We start from the raw sequence: 23335 nt of genomic DNA on the forward strand, positions 1-23335 counted from the left end.
TATGAGGCACCACATATCAGGTCAGGAATCAAATGCTATCTCAGAGGAGTCTTGTTCTCCCATGAGGTGAACTCATTTTAAATGAATGTGAAAACATAGAATATAAATATCATAATAAGAAAAAACTACATGAGAAAGAGATAAGTGCTGGCAAGGATGCAGAGAAAAGAGAACCCTTGTGCACTGTTGGTGGGAATGTAAACTGGTGCAAACACTATGGAGGTTGCTCAGAAAATTAAAAATAGAACTACCATATGATCTAGCAATCCCACTGTTGGGTATTTATCCAAAGGAAATGAAATCAGTATCTCAAATAAATACCTACAAGTCCATGTTCATTGCACCATTATTTACACTAATAGCCATGATATGGAAACAACCTAAGAGTATGCTGAGGGATGAATGCATAAAGAAAATGTGATATAAATAAATGGAATATTATCAGCCATAAAAAAGGAAATTCTACTATGATAATGTAGATGGACCTTGAGGGCATTATGCTAACTGAAATAAGTCAGACAGAGAAAGACAAATACTGTGTGATCTCCCTTATATGTGGAATCTAAAAAAAAACGAACTCACAGAAACAGAGTAGACTGGCAGGTGTGTGTGTGTGTCTATGTCTGTGTGTGTCTGTGTGTGTGTGTAGGTGAAGATGGTCAAGGTATAAACTTCCATTTATAAAGTTCTGGAGATCTAACATACAGCATAGTGACTACAGTTAATAATACTTAACAACTTGACAGTTGTTAAGACAGTCAATTTGAAAAGTCATTCACCACACACACAAAAAGAAGGTTAACTATGTGAGGTGATGGATGTGTTAACTAACCTTATTGTGGTGATCATTTCACAATATATACTCACACCAAATCATCAGGTTTGTACATGTTAACCTTTACACAATGTTATACGTCAATTACATCTCAATAAAAAGCTATGGGGGGGGGGGTTTCACACGTAACATTTGAATGTAACCTAACATCCAGGAAATAAAAAATAAACTAGCCAGAACTAAAGATTTTACTGGGTGGTAACTTAAAGCATTTTTTCTATTGAAACAAACCCAAACCTATTTATGAAGTAGAAAGTAAAAATTTCATGAATTAAGACAGACCACAAGACTTCAAAGAACTATCCCAGCACAGGAGGGCTCTTTCTAGGCCCTAGATACATAAAGTTGAGAAATGTTCTTGAGCATCTTCTCATCCCCCAGGAGAGATGAGGAAACAGAGGCTCAAGAAGGATATTTGGTCACTTGAGCAGGATAAAGCTACTATTGAATACTATTACAGAGTACACAATAACTTTCTATCAAAATACTTGAACAGTCCATGGAACTCACATAATGGAATGTTGAAACACTTGGATAAATGAATGGGTTCATTTCTTATTGTGGGCGGGGGTGAGAAAGCCTCTGTTGTCATGGCAATGGTAAACCAATGCATTCCCTTCCACACTCCACAGTGGTTAAAATAAACACAGATGAGAGCTGACCCTGTTTGCCCTTGTGAAAATCTTTCTCCTCATCAGCCCCTGGAGGGAACTGGCTCCATCCCAATCTCTGTGCAACACTCTCTAGGAGATACCACCACCCCTAAAAAACCCCATAGGCTAAAAATACAACAAATTCCTTTCTAAAAGATAAGCTACTGAGAAAATGTTGATCAGTATATGGAATTGCCCTTCACAGCAAACAGGACTAGAAGCACGAATTCTGTGCACCAAGGGACAGCTATCGTGTTATTCAGTGTCATCTCTCCTTCTGTGGTCTAAAACACAACTTGCTTTGTAAAATAGAGAAACTGTTAGGCACATAGTGAAAGGTGGAGACAGACTTATGGAGCTGTATGCGTTTTATGAGTAGATTTCCCCTGCTGGGTATAAATTAAATTAAACCTTGTGCAAGCTGAAACATGTGAAATAGGGGAAAGAATGAGAGGTACACTGGCACATACATATTGTCAACCCCATTCCATCTCTGCCATACACACACACACACAGTCACACATACACCCTGAAAAGGGCTATGGGGAAAATTCTTAAGGCCTGGAAGAATCATAAAAACAGGGATGTGATAGATATTGCATTGTCTGACTGTCAACCAGGACGCCATCCACGAATACTAAGTATAAGACAAAAGAACAAATAACTTGCAAAGACACGGTATTGTTTTCAAATTTTCCTCTACATAGCCCAGGAAGAATCATGGAAAACATCCCCAGACCTATAAGGGTGTAGAGCTGTGGGTGCATCTACCTGGCCTACTGTAGGTTACTACTGTAACCTACAGGGACCTGGGAATAATCTTAGAGTTATAAAATTAAAACCACCCTACGACACTCCCTTGCAAAGGTAATTCACGATTAAATCACATTGTCTGCTTTGATGGGTTGTTTGCAGCAGGAAAATACTTTCACTCAGATGGCACGCCCTTAGGTAGGGTATACTGCACAGAAGCAACTATCTAATGTAAAATTACACCAGAAAAAGGAGGTGGGGGGCGGGAAGGAGGAGGCGTGCAGCCAGCGACCGGTCTATAAATAATTTCAAATAAACCACAAGGGAAGGAAAGGCATTATTACTCTTCTGCTTCTGCACAAGGCAGATGAACAAGCTGAGGAAGGAAACATTTGGGGGCATATAAAGAAAAAGGTCTCAAAAGGTGTGGTCTCAAGTAGGCAGAAGAAGACCTGCTAAGGCCAAAACTCAACATCTATGAAGGAAAAAGGAGGGCAGAAATACGTGAATTCATACCACGCTTCACCCATGGGTCTGAGTAAAGGTTTGTACAAAGGAGAACTCAAACCAGAAAACAACGAAATGATCACAGAGCATACCAAAGAAAAGAAAAAAAAATCAATTGAATTCATTTAAATTCTTACCTAAAGGACGCACACAAAATATCAAGCAAGAAGAATATTCCTGTGAGACCAAGCATATTGGGAGCAGAGGTAGATCTACCTGATAAAGGCTAACTGGTCCCAAGAATCCTTACACACAGGGATAATCACTGTCTATTCACACAGCCACTGTACACAGAATGGATATTTATTTATTGAAGGACAGCAATATACCAGGTGCATAACATCATGTATAGCATTTAGTCCTTACAGCAGTGGTTATCAGAGTGTGATCCTCCAACCAGCAGCAGCAATCACTTGACAACTTATTAGAAACGTAAATTCTCAGGCCTCACCTCAGACCTAGTGAATCAAAAACTCTGGGGATGGGACCCAGCAAGCTGGCTTTTAACAAGTCCTCCAGGTGGTTCTCATGCATGCTCAGGATGGAGAAGCCCCGGGGTAGAGCCAACTCTATATGGTATTACTGTCGCCACTTACCAGACAACAACATGGAGGCTCAGAGACTTTAAGTAGCTTTAAGAGCACAGTTGCAGAGCAACTATCTGTCTTATTTCAAAGCCTGCGCTCCTTCTATTCCACCATATTAGAGGGGCATTCTGTCCTGGTACTGGACGTGGAGACTGCTTTAATTGGTGAAGCAGTATCAAAGATCTACATTATATTTTAAATTAACAAGAACAGATTTAGTCCAAAGTGAGTAAATACACTGGTGCCATATGAACAGTAGGTCCTAGTTTGCTTAGCAAAAATATACGGGCACTGCTCAGCAGGGTTAGCCTGCTTACCTCGCCAAGCATGCCTGGGAACAGGTCCCTATCGGTTTTATTAAATAAGAGAAGTGTGTCCATTCCCAAGGGCTTTATTGGCTTACTGGTTCAAGGGGATTTCAACAAAAGCAGTTTCAATTCTCCTACACCAGGTTTTAAGACTGGAGCTATGACCTCTTAGGAAAAATCTATGGTGTCACTACCCAAACTGACATCTGGGAATTATATTGACAGCCTAAATACTTTCTTTGTATGCAATTTCATTTTGTTTAAGTATGAATTTAAAAACATCTACTTGGGCAAACGTAAGAGACTGGAAAAGATGGGCCTTTGCGACTAAGGATCAGAGAGCACAAATGTTTGTCCTCAAACAGGGATAAAAGTTTGTCCTGCCCATCTGAGGCTTAAATCAAGAAATCTGAATAATACGGAAAAGCACTTGTTTATACCAAAGGCAGTGGCAGTCGAGGTAGTGGTGGTGATGGAAAGGGCGACACAAAAGGTGATATGTGCAAGCCTCCAAAGTGTCTGCTGTCATTACTCTTCCTGAAATTCGAAATAATCAGGTCTCCAGCAGAAAGGGAAAGCTGTACCTGCCACACCCTCCTCTCGCTTCCAGTAACAGCCCCAACTCACAGCAGGAGGGCATCTTTCAGGAGACATATGGATTTTGGCTCTATGGAAAAGATCAATGTACATTTTGGTTCCCAAATCATTTCAAATATTAATAGACATCCTCACCATGAGGACTGACAGTACCCCAGTCCTCTCTAAGCCTTAGATTTCTCATCTATGGAGCCGGATGATCTCACATTCACATGATCTATAAGGACTTTATTTATCCCAGCCTTGTTAAATGAGCCTGCACTGTAAGAGGCATAAGAAATGAGAAGCAGGAGAGAAATTATGGCAAAGGCAGCTCAAATCCCTGCAAAGGGGAATAACTACAAGCTCCAGAAAGGCCAAGTGCCAGTCCACATCACACAATGGCATTTGCCAGAACAACAAGCAGATTACAGCCTTGCAATGTACCAATAGTCTGCAGGCTGTCACAATGAATGCAAACATACTTCTTAGGGGCAGAATAACAGGCTGAACAAATTTGTAACTCTGTTCTAGAGAGAATGACTCTGAAAACAACATATATTTTAAAACTGCTAGAATCCCAACCTGCACAGTTCCAAGTTGACAGAATTAAAAACGAACTAAGTTAACGAATATACCACAGGCTAATCATAAAGTACCCCCCCAAGATTGGCCAGAATCATGCTCATGGTTACTTGAACCATCCTCTACAGACTATTCGCTTCCCAGGAGTTTGCAGGAGCTAACGTGGGCTTTGGCCTGGAAAGAACGCCCCAGTAGTGCTACCACCCCCAGATAAGTAGGCAGTGACAAAAATGGCCTTCCCACAAGATAACCAACAGCCACTACATAGATTTACATCATACTACATCAGAGCCAAAGGTTGCTTTGTGTATTTCTTCAATTATATCATCAGAGAACAGTTTACCGGATTCAGTAGAACACCTGGCCTAGTATGCTGTTATATACTCAACAGAATAGTACCTCATATAAAAGAAGCATCATCTCAAAAGATCTCCATTCGTTTCAAAATATGTCTGAAACCAAATGAACAACAGGACAGACTCATTTTTAAGACCTGGCTTTTGGTTTCCTTTTAAATGTTTTCATTCTTTCTACACTTCATATATGGTAGACAACAGGAATTAACATTAATGTTAACTCTACATAATTGAAGCTTTCTATAAAGTGGTCATATAAACTTTGCAGAAATTTTCTTCAAAAACTTAACTCCAAAAACACAAAAACAAAAGTTAAGTCTTCTACCTCTGGGAAAACCAAAATCTGAGAGCATGAGATAACAGAAAAAAATGCCAGATATGCTTACTACCATCATTAAGAGAGAATAATGTTTCTAATCATGGAATTACATGATCAGGCTAAATATGCTAAAATTTTAAAGAGACCAGAAAATTGCAGTCAACCTTAAGAGGGCATCACAGGAAGAACCATAGGGCCTTCAGGCAAGAAGGCATTTTTTTTCCTTCTCTTGGCATCACTAATTAACTACGGCTGACAGAAAGTCAGTGAGCTTACAACGTAGTAGTTTGAGGACTCCAGAACCTGCTGTGAAACTAGAAACAGGCACTTCCTTACATCCTAATCAGATGTCATAAGAGAGACCTCAAGGAATAAGTTTACAAGTTATATTTTGGTTTCTGTATAGATGGATGTGGGAATTTTGGAGCCAGGGAGTATTTATGGAAGCAGAGAGAGATCAGAAAGATGGAGAAACAGGTCGGGGGGAAAAAATTGAAGAGAAGAAAATTATATTACTATCAAAAAACAGCCTGCTTTGTTCTTTCCTAACCCTTTAACACAAAACAATTAACAATGTGTAAATACTTCAAAAACACACAAACAGACACACATGTAGGCACCCACCCACATTCCAATGTGATTAAGAGGCTGTGAAAGATTCTAAATAGGAAAATATGCTTCTCAAAGATAATAATGCCTCTAGGAATATTTCCTTTCCTTACACTCTATTTGGCTACTCTTAAACTTGTTAGCCTTCAGAAAAACATACAGTTGTTCACTGCATGCCAGATAACTCCACCAGCCGTTGGGGATATAAAGATAAAGAAGGACTATCCCATCTCTGAGGGAGCGGAGGGCCAAACCCTTTTAAAATAAAACTTGAACGTCAAGTGAGCACAGCTCTGCAGGGATGAGCACCCAATCCCCTTCCCACCCAAATACATTCAAGAAAATCAGACTGATGATGTTGACTCTACACCCATTCTGTGGAACTGGCTTTCAGCTAGTGGGACAAACCCATCCAGGCATTTTGGGAGGATTACATACTTGAAAAGAGTCTATCTTTGCAAATCAAAGCAATTGAGCATAAAGCAAAAGAGAGAATAAACTTGCCTGATATTTAATTTATTCAAAAAAAACCCCACTTATTATTATGATCTCTTCTTTAAATTTCTACTAGCAGAAATGACCCAAAATCTCTCCCCTGACAAGTAAGTCACTTAGGTTGCTGCGTTCTCTCCTCAGCCTATACTTTAGAACCTCTCCAGCCCCCCAGCCTACCATGAAAATGAAAGGGAGGAAGACAGAAGTGTGAGGTGGTGGTGGCAGTAGTAAGAACACCACTCTATTCCCATCTTAGGGGCAACAATGTGCACTGCTTTTAATTGAGCTGCTCAACAGCCAAGTGAAGTAGTGACATCAAGGAACATTCTGCACAAAAAGCCACATCTAGCAACCCCTGCACAAGCACTCACATGTGAACCACAAGTGACAATTATGGCTGTCACCCCCTTCACAAACGAGGTGACTCTAAACCATCACAAGCCCAGCATCTAGTGGCCTTCATGTGAGATGTCTGGAACCACTGTCTATGCATTCGCTCTTGATTTCATCAAGGAAGATTTACGAACTGATAAGACAAACTGATAAGATGTTTCCGGGAGGGTCATATATACTGAAAAGATCAGGGACACTTTTACACTTGTCCTTTGAGGGTGTAAAAGGCAGCAAGGAGGGCAAAACCACGTGACAGAGATGCTCATATTTAAAAGACAAGGAAGAGCCGTGATACAGGAGGAAGGGAAGAAACCGGTACCCAGTTTCCGTGGCAACCACAAAGCATGCTAGACCATAATTTGCATGGGAGGTGAAGTGATATCCCTGTAATCAGATCTCCGAGGTAACAGAAAAAGGAAATGGCCACAGCAGTAATAAAACTGCCTCAAATGAAGTTCTAGCCAGTTTCCTTAAATAAATAAACGTGGCAGAAGTCTGCGTACTTACCAGGAACCTTAAGCAAATTACGGGGGCAGACGCTCATCCCACAAGTATCTAAAAATTTGTCCTCAGCAACAACTAATGGACAATTAAACCAAAGGTATTTTGCCAATCTTGCACCTTGCATAGGGGCACATGTGCTCTGGAGCAGGCTCCATGCTTCCAGTTCCTTCCGTAAGACTAAGACCCACGTCCACTGACCTCTTAGGACGCTGGTGTGTGTTTGTGCATAACTGTGTCTCTATGAAGACTTCTCTAGACAGAACTCCACAACCAGCAGGAAAAACAACTTGTTAAGGAAAGACGAGCCCACTGTCAATAATGAAAAAGCTTAACACACAACAATTCCAGGAAGATAAGCATTAACAGTAAATTTAAAAATCCATTGCACAATGCCAGAAAGACACGATCATCTCTCCCTGCTTGAGATTCCTACGCGGTGTTACCTCATACACCTCAAGATGCTGCCCCGCCCCAAATTACCCAGGCCAGATATGTGGCACTCTAACACACACTTAAAAATGGAAATTCCATGAGAACTTTAAAACTCAAGACAGGGTGGAGCCAATGTAAATTTATACTAAAAGCCTTCTGATCAAAACCAGAAAACAAGAGTGAAAGCTCTCATATAGTATAGTCCCCTCGAATCCTTTAATTAGCCATGAACCTCTATGTTTAAGTCAACCCTCCCTTTGGTATATAAAAAAAGAAATCAAGACTGGTGTTTGTTTTTCACTTACTAAGGTGAAGACAGAGAGCTCGCCTATTCCCTCCTATAATGGAAGGAAGCTAACGGTGTCCTTCAAAATGCATTCAACAAATATTGATTCAGTGCCTCTAAGCACATCTTCGCTTAGACTGATTTAGGGACCAATGTTAAAGCACACCAGGCTCCTATCTCATGCTGAGATAGCTTATTTCGTTTAATTCTAAGAACCACCTGGGTTGTTGGTAACTGCAAGTTTGCCTAGCTGGGCCCATCCAATTTGAGGCCTGCATGGCCCCCAGCACACCACACAGTCTCTCCCGGCCCTGTCCATGTGTCGTTTCTGTCTCCAGGAAGAGGTGGTGAGGGAATGCGGGGTGCACCCTGCTCTCACTACAGGTGACTTCTTATATCAACTACAAGAACATTATGTCAGTTCTGAGGCTTTTACAAAATAGACAAGTGGACTGGGACCTGATATTTTTTCCCCAACAACTACATGTGCCCTTTCAAAATATCAACTAACCCTCGTCTCAAGCTCACCATCTTGGTCAAGAAAAGTTGGTAAACAAACACTGCCCTCTCCCAGCACTCTCGTGATGTCAGTCAGACAAAGTGTTGAAGCATACAGGGCAGCCTGCCACAAAGCACAAAGAACCACTTCATGTGTCAAGGCTCAGCCCCACCCAAGGATAACCAAGAGGCTCGCAGGCATTCAGCGCTGGCCCTTCCTGCTCTGCAGGTCTCGGCAGCTGTTGTCTCCTCCCGTGGGCAAGCAGCCCAGCACCAAGATGTTCATCATGTTATTAATGTAGCTCCACCGCACCCAGCTACTGGGTTGTTCGAGCCCCAGGCACTGGGCTTGTCTCTCTGCATCATTTTGGCTGAGAAGCCCACAGCTGGTTCACATCACACTGTCAGGAAGTTACCAGAAGAGCTCTACCAGGGGGTCCAGAGCACAGCAAGAGTTCAAGTCTCCCTCACTCTCACTTCTCCTCCCCACAGAAGGAAAAACGAAGTGCACACATCACCTTACTGAAGATGCCCCACCTTCCCTAGACACTCCCTAGTCACTCTGCCTCTGCGTCCCACAGAAGTCACATCTTCCAAGGCACTCTACACACTGCATTTGAAATTATTTGCTTCTCTGGAAGGGAGATTTCCTGTACTGCAAAATCAGGCTTAAAGAATCATCTTTCAGATCCATTCCAGTATCTGGCAAACAACTCGAATTTTGATGAATAAATTAGCCCCTCTGGACACTCCTTCCTTAAGGGTCACCCTCCTCTGAGAGTTAAAATGGGATCACTTTGCTCAGCTCTCAGAATTCTCAGGCCTCCCAAAAAATTCGTTAAGACACAACTCTTCCATCCCTCTTCATCTTCAGTGCCCCATGGTGGCTCCTCCCTAATTTACTCAAGGTGAACAGAAATCGTTTACTGAGTCCTGACAATAAGCCAGGAGCTTTATCTCTTGGGCAAAGTGCAGTCCTCCAGGGCTCAGCATTCTCATCTATAAAGTGGAGGTGATAATAAAAGACCTATCCCAAAGGGTTTGCTGTGAGGAATAAATGGGCTAATATACGGCAAGAATTTAGACCAGCGGCCAGCACATCGCTATATCGAGTACGTACGCACTATATGTTATATAAGTGTTTGTCACAGCCATTCTGCAAAGGGGGTATTCTTTCAAGGGACTGACTCTCTCATGGAGACTTAAAAGGAGAAACTAGGATTCAAATCCAGTCTATGTGATTCTAGAATCTTAAAAATTTTCTCCTTTCTCCTGACTGCTAATCAAGGGCCTTGTTATAAAATTGTGCCAGAAAAACAAGTCCCACCTTAAACCATCTAATTTTGAGGATAACTCAGGCATAAGTCTCCCACCCTAGTGTCACTTGCCTTAAAATCAAGAGGCCATCAGGCATGGATACAAAACAGTCTACACAGGCCTGTGCGCTCCCAGGGACCCAGAATCGCTGTAAGAGTTTAGAAAACTCACGTACACCAAGGCCTTGGAAGGCTGCCTACTAGTCCCAGGAAAGATGGCCTCATGGAATGTGGTGGAGCCAGCTGGGCTCAGAGGGAGTTTTCTCCTCCAGGAAGGTCAGGGGGCTCTGACCGCCCAGGCCTGAGTCCTGGTTCTGGGGACACACCTACTAAACAGAGCCAGGCAAGAGGTGAGGTCAAGAACATGGGCTCAGAAGGCTAAGCAACACATTCTGGCCACACTGCCTAAAGAAGGCGGGGAGGAAGACTGATCGCTAGGAAAGGACAGTGAAGCTGCAGAAAAGCTCTCCAAGGAGAGCAAGTGCCTTGAAAAAGTAGATATGGAGACTCCTCCAAGGACAGGGAATCTGGAAAGGGCGCCTGCCCTTAAAAGTACAATCACAGTTGCAAGAGCCCTAGAACACTGCTCTTCAGAGCTTATTTCCAATCCCCTCCCTACCAGGGCCCTAAGGAAGACAAGGCCTGTAAGAGTCAGCAGGAGTGGAGATGAGAAGTGACAAGCTTCCCCGGCTCCTGCATCACAGATATCCTCTCCAGGAGAAAATGTCAGTGCTTCGCCCAGGGGGAATTCAGGCATACAGAGGCACTTCTCAGCCCTCATCACCCTGGTTTGGATAATAAAGATTCGCCTTTGCTTCAGCTGGAGGCAAAGGGTAGAGGGTGGGAGGAAAACATTCCCAAGGAAACCTGCAGTCTACCCTGCCATTTAAGCCAAACAAATGTACCCACACATGTGCCATAAGGGTAACTAGAAAATACAAGCCCAAGTTTAGTCAATCACCCAGGAACCTCATTTGCCACCCAGTTCCATATTCTTCCTTCTACGAGTCGAAACCCACCCCCAACTTTAATCCTTCTGGACTTGCCTCCTCTAACCACCAACAACTGTACCCCCACCCCCCAAAAACCCCTAGCCCTCAGCTTTCTTTCCTCTGATAGGTGACTGAGTTTCACCTTGAGGCCTCCATAAAAGGGGTTGCCTGGCACCTTTAGACACCATTCATGTGCACAGTCAAAGAGCCCTAACACATGAGAAGGAAGATACGGAAGGACTCAACAAGATGCTTTATTAATGAGAAAGAAGGATCTGCCTCCTGTAAACCAAAGCAATGCAAAAGCTTCTTTTTTAAGCCACAAATCGTGCCATGTAAGTAATAATCTGCCAAGTAGTTAAAATTCCAAGACAGGAAAGGTAGATGGGGAATCCCACAAACCTCCCATAAATAATTTCAAATGCAAAACCAGTTAGACGTTATGTTTATTACAGCAGCTTCCTTCCTTCTGCAGAAGGCCATAGCCAGGCTCTATTTCACCATGGGGGACCCAAAGGAGGGGGGTTCCTCTTAAATAGAGACAACCAGTGCCTTGGGGAAGGGAAGGGAGAAGGGAGGGGAGGGAACTCATGAGAGTTATTATCTGAGGGGTATGAACAGAAGCCCAGGGGATATGGCTACAGGAGAAGAACCTAACCACGAATGGGAATGAGCAGCATGTGCCACCGTACAGCAAACAGAACACGCATGTGCTTCAGCCAGTGGGAATCTCTGGCACAATCAAATGCTCTCATAGCTCTCTGCTATGCAACTTGAGATGTGACCCTCAGTTTCCACCTTGGTGACCATTTTATCTGGGAAAACACTTAGGATCAAGGTTAAGGTATAAAGAGCTGGGAGATTCAAGCTCCCCTCCCAAACCTGAATAGTAGGAAAGGTGAAGTACATCCATAAGCAGGCACCATGATTAGGTGAGCCAATATTTTTACTTTGCACCTCAAACCCACCAACTCCAGCCAGCTGAACAAAAAGTGAAGTAAAAGAGTCTACTCCCAGAAGGACATAGGAACAACCCACTGAAATCAAAGTCATCACTGATCTACTTGGAACAGCCACCTGAATAGAATAGTCAGCTAGGTCTTGAATGTTCTCACATCCAATGATGTGATGTGATGATGATGAACCTCTCTCCCCAGTGCCCTTGTGCATGAAAAGCATGACCTCTAATGTCTAATACTGGAGCACTGCAGAGATCATTTCAAAAGCAAAATGTGTTTTACTCAAGATAAGTTGAAGTTTTGCTCCTTTCTTTCTAATTCTTGGTTTACAGTAAGAAAAAAATTTTTATTTCATTAAAGAAGGAATACAAACACTGGCAGAGAAGAGAACAAGTACTAGGTTTCATCATCTGAAGGGCCACAAGGGGTGTACAATGCACAAAAGGTGCTCAGTTGAGGGGACAAGTGGGGCTGTGACCCAGGCACGGTTCAGCTCAATAAGCCAGGCGCTGCTGGCCCAAAAGGAGTGCCCTTCTGGAATTTGTCTGTCCAGGTGGTACCTGAAAGAATAAGACCTACAACTGATACCCGTGATAGAAGGTGACATGGTGTAGTGGAAAAGTCCATGCATTATAGATTTGAAGACTTGGATTCAAATCCTGACTCTGCTAGAAATATGTCATTAATCAAGTATTTAGAACATTTGTTGACTTAGCTATAAAACAAGGATAATAAAACCTTCCAGGTGTTTCATGAGAATTAAAGTAAGATTTATTAGCACAATATGTTATATTCACTAAGGGTAAGTTTTTCCTCTTTTAGAGACAGAGGCTCTAGAACTTCAAAGAGTCTGAACGATTAACAGTCACATGTTCTCTTGGGGAGTAAGATTTTTCTATTTATAGGTTAACTGCTTCTTTGTTTTGAAATTTTCTTTTTCATTGCATCAGGGCTTACTTATGCAATTCACTATTTTTCTCTTTTAATGACTAACAAAATTAAATGAAAAGGTTATGACTGTGACTAAGATAAAGTCCAAATATGGTAGTTACATTTCCTGGTGGTACATTTCTCTCTCTCTTTCAACATTCAAAGGACAGGAACTTCTGCTTCTGGTTTAAATACAGTAATAGGGACAGGATTTACATTCTGCCTGAAAGAACTGAAAATCCACACAAGACAATGAACATTGCACAACAAAGCACTATGATCCCTGAGAGATGAGAAACAAATAACTGGCCCAGTTTACTGTCTTGAGAGAATTTCCAGGCCACAGAACAGGAGAGGAAATTCAAGCAGAGTCTAGAGGAATCTGAGTTGAGAGTTCAGGGAGGCCAAGGTATTGAATAGAATCTGGAGGGCGGAGTACTAGAGAAGGGACAGCCTTCTGGAAAACTCTGGAATCTGACGAGGGTCCTCCTCAAGTACTTGCTGAGTACCAGCAACCACATACGTGGGAGGAAACTACCTAAGAAAAAGCATAACAAGAAAGGATTAGAGTGAACAGTTCCCAAATCCCACTCAGGGCAGGAATAATAGCGCCTGTACCTACTAGCCAAAATGGTAAACATCATAATTCAAAAGGCATTGAGTAAAGCACTCATTTGGGTTTAGCCTGAATAATGGGAAAAACTTAACCCAACATTAAACAATGCTCTGGCCCTACTTAACAAAGCTGAAAAGCCAAGGCACAAAAGGATCCAACTGCTTTCTAGTAACTTAATCACATACCTAAGAGCAATGATCAAGAACAGGTAGAGAAATACAAACACACATTCAGAACCCAACAAAGCAAAATTTACAATGCCTGACACCCAATAAGAAATTACCAGGGGGACTGGCCCTGTGGCCTAATGGTTAAGTTCAGTGTGTTCTGCTTCAGCAGCTCAGGTTCCCAGGTTCGGATCCGGGGCATGGACCTACACCACTTGTCAGCCATGCTGTGGCGGCGACCCACATATAAAATAGAGGAAGACTGGCATGGATGATAGCTCAGGGCTAATCTTCCTTGGCAGGAAAAAAAAAAAAATTTACCAGGCAAGCAAAATATGACCATACTGAGGAGGACCAACAATAAATCCAAATGACCCATAAATGACACAGATGATAGAAAAGATTAAGCATATTAAGAGAGACATTGAAAGACAATGAAGATTATAAAGACCAAAAGCTAACCTTAGAGACAAACCCAACAACCTCTGAGATAAAAATTACATATCCACAGATTTGGATAGAAACTACTTAAAATGAAACACAGAGGAAAAAAGACTGGAATAAAGTAAACAGAGTATCAGTGAGCTGTGGGACAACTTCAAGCAGCCAAACATACATGCATTTGAAATCCCTGAAAGGAGGAAGAGGGATACACCAAAAAATATTTACAGTGACATACATTGCCTCCAATATTTCCAAAACTGATGAAATCTATGAAGCTCAACGAACTCCAAACACAAGAAACATAAGGTAAACTATACCAAGGGACATATGATAGAGTAAAAGAAAATCTTAAAATGATATAGACTGGGAATAGACAGACTAGGAAAAAATGACACTTCTTGGACAGTTAAGAGTGATGTCAGGTCATGTCAGAAACAATGCAAAGCAGGAGACAGTGGAGTGGAGCAATATCTTGGGTGGGGGGGTGGGGGGGAGATGCCTAGAAACCCAGCAAAAATATCTCTTAAAAATGACGGTGAATTTCTCACAACTGGTTGTGATTCCACAATTCTCATAAAATAAACATATTTTCTTTTTAAATGAGAGTGAAATAAAGACATTTTGAGACATATAAAAGCTGAAAGATTCATCCAACCTCAACAGACCTATATTAAAAATGTGCAAGTCTTTCAGGCAAAAGGAAAGGGAAAGGGATACCAGAAAGCCATTTAAATCTACAGGAATGAAAGAAGAGCTCCAGAAATGGCAACTATTTATGTAAATAAACAGAGCAGATGGGCTGGACGCATCTGCGTTTACTTTACATTTAACTCCACAGTTATTTCCTGTGGTAATTAAAGGTGCCCCATAACATTCTATCCTTCAATTTTGCCCCTTCTTTACTTCCTGTAAGTAGATAATGTTTCAGTGGAGATAGCTCTATAATTTGAAATTATAATAGTACTAATCTCTGCTTTGTAAAATGCTCTTCAAGGTTGTAACAACAAAACAATCTGCAAATAGCCTGGTCCGTGGAGGCATCTAAACCTAAAACAAAAGTTAAAAATAATATATCTAAGCTGTTTGGTGCTTGTTTTGCTTTGAATTTTGGCAATAACAGCAAAGTGCATTTAACATTAAACTATACTACTATTGCATTCTTAATGGCAAATGTAAACATTATTTAGGTTTTTAAAATTCAAATTCTTAAGGATGGTCACATTGAATAACTCCAATTTCTAACTGCATACGGAGCCAAGCAAGAATCCTATGCATTTGGGTCTATCTTCCTTCCAAACTTGGAGGTATGAAAGTATTTTATATCAACAAATTAACTCAGAACAGAAATAAATAGGGAAATATTAATACTGACAATTCAGCTGTGAAAGAAATACCTGTTAAAAGCCTAGGAGAATTCTCATCATCTTCAATACATATTCATATCCAGAAACAAAACTGCACTAAGGCAGGGCATCCTCACCCTTAAAATAATTCCTCACATTCAAAATCCAATCTACTGGAACAGGACTGTCCATCTTTGAACTCACTAAGTCGTATACCGTCAAAGGCCTAACTAAAATACAGCAACTCTTTAATAAAAAGAAAACAGTTATGTCCCTGCAGAAGCACAGTCTGCACTTTTTTACTAGTTCAGTAGACTCTCTTGGAGTTTGTTTTTAAAAGTTTGTCAGGGATCTGAGCATTAAATACTAGCAAAATAGGGGCCTCCCCCAAGGTGAACGAATGAATCATGTGTGAATAGCTGAGATGGAATCTGCTCACCAGCACCCCATCTTTGCAAACTACAACCTCAGCCTACTCGTGCATACTACATGCAAACAAATACCTGGTCACACCAAACTTTGCAGAGGAAATTCACACTATACACAAGGGTCCTTCCTGTGACTCAATTAACTTCAAAAGAGGGTCATGCGCCCACACTTTTCCATCTGCTCACAGGTGGCTGCCATGGAGGAAAGATATAAATCACTATTTGTATAAATCAAACTCCCTCTAACACACATTTGAGAAGTCTCCAATGACTGTGCATGTTCTCACGTAGCAATTCACGTGTCACATACACTAATGATATCTGATAATATCTAACATGCAATTATACACCTGAATGCTCTTCATGAATTAACTTGTTCAGTACACAAAACCACCATGAGGTGGTTACTATTATTTATCACAGACATTTGACAGATGAGGAAATTAAGGCCCGGTGATGTTACAGAACCTGCCCAAGAGCACACAACAAGTAAATGGTGAGCCAGAATAAGAAAACACACCTCTGGCTCCTGTCCACACTCTTAACCACTATGGCACGTACAAGGTCCCCACGACACGTCCCTAAGAACTACCACTGTCTTTACATTTTTCCTACTGTTTCCCTACACCCACTCAAAGGTGAAATAAAATACATACACACAGTTAATTTTGGTATACATTTGAGTGGTCAACTCATGTTACCCCTTGTGGACTATGCATTTTGGATCTTCCATTTACTTACACCAACTTCTTTGTACACCACCTTCATTTCCACTGGCCCCACAGATAATCCCTATCCCCATAACCATTATTTCAGAGTTTCTCACAGCCAGTCCATACCTGACTAACAACATCTGTCCATTCTGGTTTCCAAACTTCCTTCAGGAAACACAAATTTTACAACAACTAAGTGTAATGGGATAAGCAATAAGTTGGAGGCAGGAGTGATGGTGGTGGCTGGGAATGGCCACCATAAAATTCAGAAAGAGCTGATTAAAGCTGCAAGTCTCTATAATGTTTCCACTCTAAACTGTAAAAGTTACATTAATATATAATTTCAAAAGAAAAAAAAATTTTTTTTAATTAACCTACCACAATGATCAAAAGAAAAAGAAAACTGACACCTAGGAACTCACACCAGCCTCAGGTCTCTCAGATCTTCAATGGCTGGGCTGCCCTGTCCATCACACAGGCAAAGAGCTTCTAGAGAGAGGCTGGCTTTTGCTTTCACAAAGAGTGATTTCAGATGATGACCTTTTAATGGCTAGGTAAAAAGATACCTTTTATTTTTCCCTTTAATAAAGAAAAATAAATCCTATAGAACTCTGGGTTCTACTGCTTTCGGTGTGCCAAAAAGATTCCCAACTTCAATTAAATCCAATGGCATCAAGTACACAGAGCTAAACATAGCTTAGGCGGTTTCCCGTAGAAAAATAATACTTCATAAACACATGGGATTGTTTTGACTCAAGACTTATCATCAGAAAATGGAATTGTTTCAATTTGCATGATGGAAACTCAAGGCAAGGTCCAAACTGAGGCTGGCATAGTCTACACTCAGATCTTAATTTCTCTTAAGAAGGAAGTCAAACACATGAATTCCCTCTTTCTTTCTCCCCTACTCCACCAAGACAAAAGGCCTATTAACTGATGACCCTAAAACCAGGTACCTACAAAGAGTAGTAAACTGTAAAAGAATGGGAAGCAATTCATATCATTCTTAAAAAAAACAGAGGATGCATTTTCCAAAGCAAATAGATAAATCATAACCCTCGATTTTTAGGATTCAGTGTTTTCTCCTAGAAAGTCTAAATGCCAACAGAGAATGCAAACGGTTAACCACGAAACATGCTCTTCTCACGTATAAATGAGGCTTAGGGAATTTTAGACACAAGGGAAAAAGTAGCATCTAGTCAACAATCCACCCAATGCTTGAAGCAACATTTTGGAATAACCACTTTAGGCAGTTACTCTGGCCTTGACTCACCAGCAGAAACAGCTCACTCTGAGGTACAATATACATAAGATGAAGGAACGTGGAGCACTGCAGTCTGAACAATACACTGACAAAGCTCCAAGTATTCGGGTGCCAGTTCATACATCCTGCCTAGAAGGCAGGATTCATACAAAATTACTTATACTAAATATTCATACTAAATGCCAATGAGAGATCAAAACAAATCAGCCCTTAAAAGTTGGAAAGTATTAAAAGTTATTATTTTGGAGCTAGCCCTAATGGCCTAGCAGTTAAAGTTCAGCACACTATGCAACGGTGGTCCAGGTTCAGTTCCCGGGGGCAGAAACACACCACTCATTGGTCAGTAGCCATGCTGTGGCAGTGGCTCACCCAGAAGAACTAGAAGGACTTACAACTAGAATATACAACTATGTACTGGGGCTTTGGGGAGAAAAAAGAAAAGGAGAGGAAGATTGGCAACAGATGTTAGCTCAGAGCGAATCTTTCCGGGGGGGCGGAGGGGGAGGAGGCTTTCTGTAAAAAAAAAAATTATTTTGTACTAGCTATGTACCCTGCAACAGTGCAAGAAACGTGTGCCCTAACTACAAAGGCCTCCTCCTATAATCCAGGCCACCCAAGACCAGCCCTAAATCTAGCCTAACCTGTCAAAAAACCTTAATCTACATTACGTCCCTGATGGGTTTCACTGGTAGAATGTGATCATAACCAAATAAAATGCTGCTATGAATCTTTAATTCAGTAAGACAAGGTAATTGGCACACTAATAATTAAAGCAGATTAGCGATGGTTAAGTTTTTCTTAAATTCAGCCTGAACAAGGTTTCTCTTTTCCACTGTCCTGGAGAACGAAAGTTAAAGACTGGTTTGCATACAGCTGCCAAATACCACCACAAAGAGGAAGCCAGCAGCACTGTCATCTGAGAAAGGCACTAGGAGCCAGGGACAAAGGACCCCCCTCCAAGAAAATGAAACCTACCAATCTTCCATCATCACACTCCCACGCGGACCGATTTAACCAGAGGTGAGGGTGACAGCCAGCCACATAAGCTAAAGAGGACTGGGTGCTGTTATTTCCAACCACACACTCGTAGAATTTTGTCGCTAAATGGAGATGAACGATGATGCCAGATGCATGACCACCCACCCATGGTTGCACCCACCGTGTCTAGAAGCATGGATAATATTATTACACATTCCAATGTATCTACTGATAGGATATTTTTATACATTCTTGAACTCGCTCTCTTGTGATGATGTATTTTTCAAATTGGGGCAGGGTGAACGTTTGTTACAGAGTATCTGAAACATAACAGGCTTCTTATCACTGAGACACTCACCCAAGTGCCTTTAAAATGCAGAGAGACTTCTTACATATGCTTGCTAACTGCCGTAACAACAAATCTAATGACACCTTCTAAGACATGGTGCTAAGCATTAAGAGAAAATGAAGATGGGGGGCCGGCCCGGTGGCGCAAGCGGTTAAGTGCGCGCGCTCCGCTGCGGCGGCCCGGGGTTCGCTGGTTCGGATCCCGGGCGCGCACCGAAGTACTGCTTGGTGAGCCATGCTGTGGCGGCGTCCCATATAAAGTGGAGGAAGATAGGCACCGATGTTAGCCCAGGGCCGTCTTCCTCAGCAAAAAAAGAGGAGGATTGGCGGATGTTAGCTCAGGGCTGATCTCCTCACAAAAAAAAAAAAAAAAAAAAAAAGAGAAAATGAAGATGGAAGTTAATACAGACTCCCTGTATCAAGGGCTTTTTAAACAGAGACACTGCTTGATGGAGGAAAATAAACCAAGACTGAGCTACAGATCTCAAATTTCAGATCCCAAGTACACTTCTGTTAAGGATTTTAAATATCTACACATGGCTAATCTTGTCCTTTCCTCTTAATTTTCCACCATACTCAGTTCTTCATTAGATACACACATCTAGATAGTTTCTGAAAAGTAACTAATTCTGTAGAAAGAGTAAACAAAGAAGACCAGATCAGGGGATTTTTTTTTTTTCCTTTCCCCAACCTCTCCAACTAACAGATTCTAAGAAAAAGTCATTTATCTCACCCAGGAAAACATCAAGTATGAGAACGGAAAAGGAATGAAATGAAATATTGGGGGGGGGGGGGGGGCGGGGGGGGCGGCCACGCGCAGGGGCCAGGGACGCGGCGGCACACGTAACACATGAGATAGAAGGCAGACAACTAACAAAGGGTTTTAAAAACCCCAAATTAAAAGCATTATTATATAATGTCACTAACACTGTTTGACCATGAAACCACAAACTCTTATCAAACTACCATAGCCGGCTACCTTATCAAATCATCTTATTTAGGAAAGTCGTATTAAAATTAAAAGTTTTAAGAACCAATTCCACAACTACTAACTTGGTTAAACACGAAGTGGATTTTGCCTTCCTGATGAGGAAAAACAAAATTTCAGAAAACACCACGTTTAATTCTTCAAGTTTTTAGAAGCATCTCTTGAGAAATGGCAAAATAACATCTAATATACTCAAGAATACTACTGATGAAAATCCATTGAAATGAACAGTTAAGACAGGAATGACAGGTTGGCAACTCTTTGGCCATTTTTTATGGCAGGAACACGTTTTGTTTGGCCCACAGCATTATTTTGCTTGTTCCTTTTTAATCCTAATTAGTGGACAATATTTAGAAACCGGGACATTTGATATAAAAATCCAGAATTCTGGCTCCCCTACGAAAAATCGAGAGACTGGGTGAGTGGGCCCAAGTTTGTTCCCATGTGGCAAACACTGGCACCTAGTTTGAAGTCCCTCGTTTAAGGCACCAATAATTTCAGCCTTGGGTACTAACCTTTTCCTCGACGGCCCTTCTTCAAAATCTGAAGAACTAACATCGTTGCTAGTAGAGGACACTTGGGATGCATCGTCCTTCTCATTCTCTGACTGTTCTGATGCTGGTCCTAATCCCTTAGACTGGCCATTACCAAGGAGCCCTACAGGTGAGAAAAGGGGACAAACACTTCAATACATGACATCAGGAAGCAGCACTTTACCACAGGTAACCTACACAACGGCTGATGAGGACAGACAAGAATTTGGATAGATAAGAATTAGAAGGCACATATCCCTTTTGAAGAGGGGGAAAAAGTCGCACTTCATCCTACTTTAGACCTTTGAAGAGAGTGAAATGCCTAATAAGGAAACAATTTCAACAGTCAGAAATCAAGCAGAAATTTGTAATCATAATAATGTACTGTAGGGTTCTTTTTTGAAGTTCATAAACATCTTTTAGGGCTAGGGGTAGAAAGGAAGAAAGGCATCTCAAGTATTACCAATTCAAACTAGTTATCCTTCAAGGGCTAAATATTTAGTCTAGAAAGACTGAAGTCATTTTTGGAATTGCCTTCAGAAACCAGAACCTGACACACAAGAAAAAGCATCATTACTTTGTAGACATATCTTAGTTATTAACTAGAAATCCTACTACACAACCTTCTCTTCACGGTCGTCCATTCATTAGACAGCCAGCATACGTGCCTTTGGTTGTCTCAAAGGACAAAGACTCTCTTTGACTGCGTATATGGCACCAAGCACAAGAGGCAATCTTGGGACCCCAGGATGTGTTTTTAGTAACCAAACTGGAGACAGGTCCTAGGGAAGGGGCTGTGCCAAGTGATACGGAAGTATTTTATTCAGGTGATGTGCAAGTATATTAGCAAGCAGCAAGGCCACACTAATGAGTGACAGCTGAATAAAGGCTTAGTCTTCTAGCATGCATGTCCTTGCATGTAGCGTTCTGCACGCCATTCAGGTTCCACCAATGGGAAGCTTCTATAAACACAAGTGTCCACAGCAACTGGCTGCCACTGTCACTGTCTAGTCACCAGACTCGTGGGCATCAGAAGCTGGGCATCAGCAGGAATGCTAGCAGAAGATCTGCATTTTGACAGCCATAGCGTTTGGCTTTGAAGCCAAGACCAAAGCGCAAGGTGGCCCTTGATTTTTGTTCTTCCACCAATTTTGTAAGCACTTAATTCCCTGCATTATATCCCTTTTTGGTTGAAACACTTAAGAGTAGTTCCTATTAGCTGCATTCAATACTATACAGCCTATAGTATTCTATATATGTGGTAAAATTTTCTGAAAGAACATAGCACACTGCAACAAAACCCTGGGACTTGGACTGTTTATGCATGCATTTCCCCAGTCATCTATTTTTACATCATTTCAGAGTATGAGTAATAACATAAGGTTGGAAATCTAATACAATGCAGTAAATAAAATCTCATGGCTATCACTTAGACATGTGGCTTTAGGAGTCACGACAACAATATGGAAAGGAAAACATATACAACTTCCCAAAGAAAGAGAAAACATGGCGAGAGCTTGCACTGTGAGACCAAAAGAAGACATAACTGTGTGAAAAGGTTAGAAGTGCACCCAATGATTCATGTGGCTTTAGGAGTCACGACAACAATATGGAAAGGAAAACATATACAACTTTCCAAAGAAAGAGAAAACATGGCGAGAGCTTGCACTGTAAGACCAAAAGAAGACATAACTGTGTGAAAAGGTTAGAAGTGCACCCAATGATTCAAAGATTAAAGCTGTTCTATCCATTACCGTGGCCACTAGTCAGTCACATGGAGCTACTTACTAAGCATTTGAAATATGGCTAGTATGGATAAGAAAATAAATTTTTATTTTTATTTAATTTTAATTAATTCAGAACTGAATGTAACTAACATTTCATTAATAATTTTATATTAATTCTCCAACTATTTTGGAGATATTATTAGGTTAAGCCAAATATATTAAAATTAATCTTACCTGATTCTTTTAATTTTTTTAATGCAGCTCTAGAAAACTATAATTACATATGTGGTTGAAATAATCTCTCTATTGATCAGCACTAAATTAGAGCACTTTAGTAATGTCACCCTGGGTTTGCCAGCCCATGAAATCAGTAGGAGGATACAGACAATACTTAACCGAGCTTAGGAAACTGGCCAGGGACATAACATAAATGATATTTGTAAAAAGAGGAGAAGATGGATGAATTGTCACACTTGAAAAGGATGGAAAATTCGAAATAAAAACTCAGGTTATGAAACTGTATGTAACATTAATAAGAAAAAAAAGGAGATATGCATCTTAAACATAAGTGTACCCTTAGTTGAGTTCAAATTTTTCCACAGTATATGAGTACATAAAGGAGAATAAAGCAGGAAAGGAGAGAGGGAATCTGACTTCATCCATTCAGTCATTTAACACCTACCACATGCCAGGACACTGAGGATATAGGCATAATCAAACAAAATCTAAATCTAGTGAGAAGAGACACATCCACAAACACACATGTATATATCAGTTAGTAGTATGTGCCAAGAAGAGACTTTGCGCTTGTAGGGCAAGGAAAAAGTGATGGAGGAGGGCAGTGAATACGAAATAATGGAGCCAACAAACAAGTTTGCAATATCAAAACAAGA

General features: G+C 41.2%; 1 protein-coding gene across 7 annotated transcripts in view; it reads right to left on the reverse strand.

The window, feature by feature from the left end:
- JARID2 (jumonji and AT-rich interaction domain containing 2) overlaps positions 1–23335 on the reverse strand; it is a 258502-nt gene that overhangs the window by 90007 nt on the left and 145160 nt on the right. For all 7 annotated transcript variants that reach the window (XM_058555224.1, XM_058555225.1, XM_058555223.1 and 4 more), the window contains one exon: positions 20698–20839. In XM_058555224.1, the coding sequence (XP_058411207.1) occupies positions 20698–20839 (142 nt within the window). The remainder of the gene's footprint in view (positions 1–20697; positions 20840–23335) is intronic.

Source organism: Diceros bicornis, chromosome 14 (genome assembly GCF_020826845.1).
Source record: "Diceros bicornis minor isolate mBicDic1 chromosome 14, mDicBic1.mat.cur, whole genome shotgun sequence".
NCBI classification, from domain to species: Eukaryota; Metazoa; Chordata; class Mammalia; order Perissodactyla; family Rhinocerotidae; genus Diceros; species Diceros bicornis.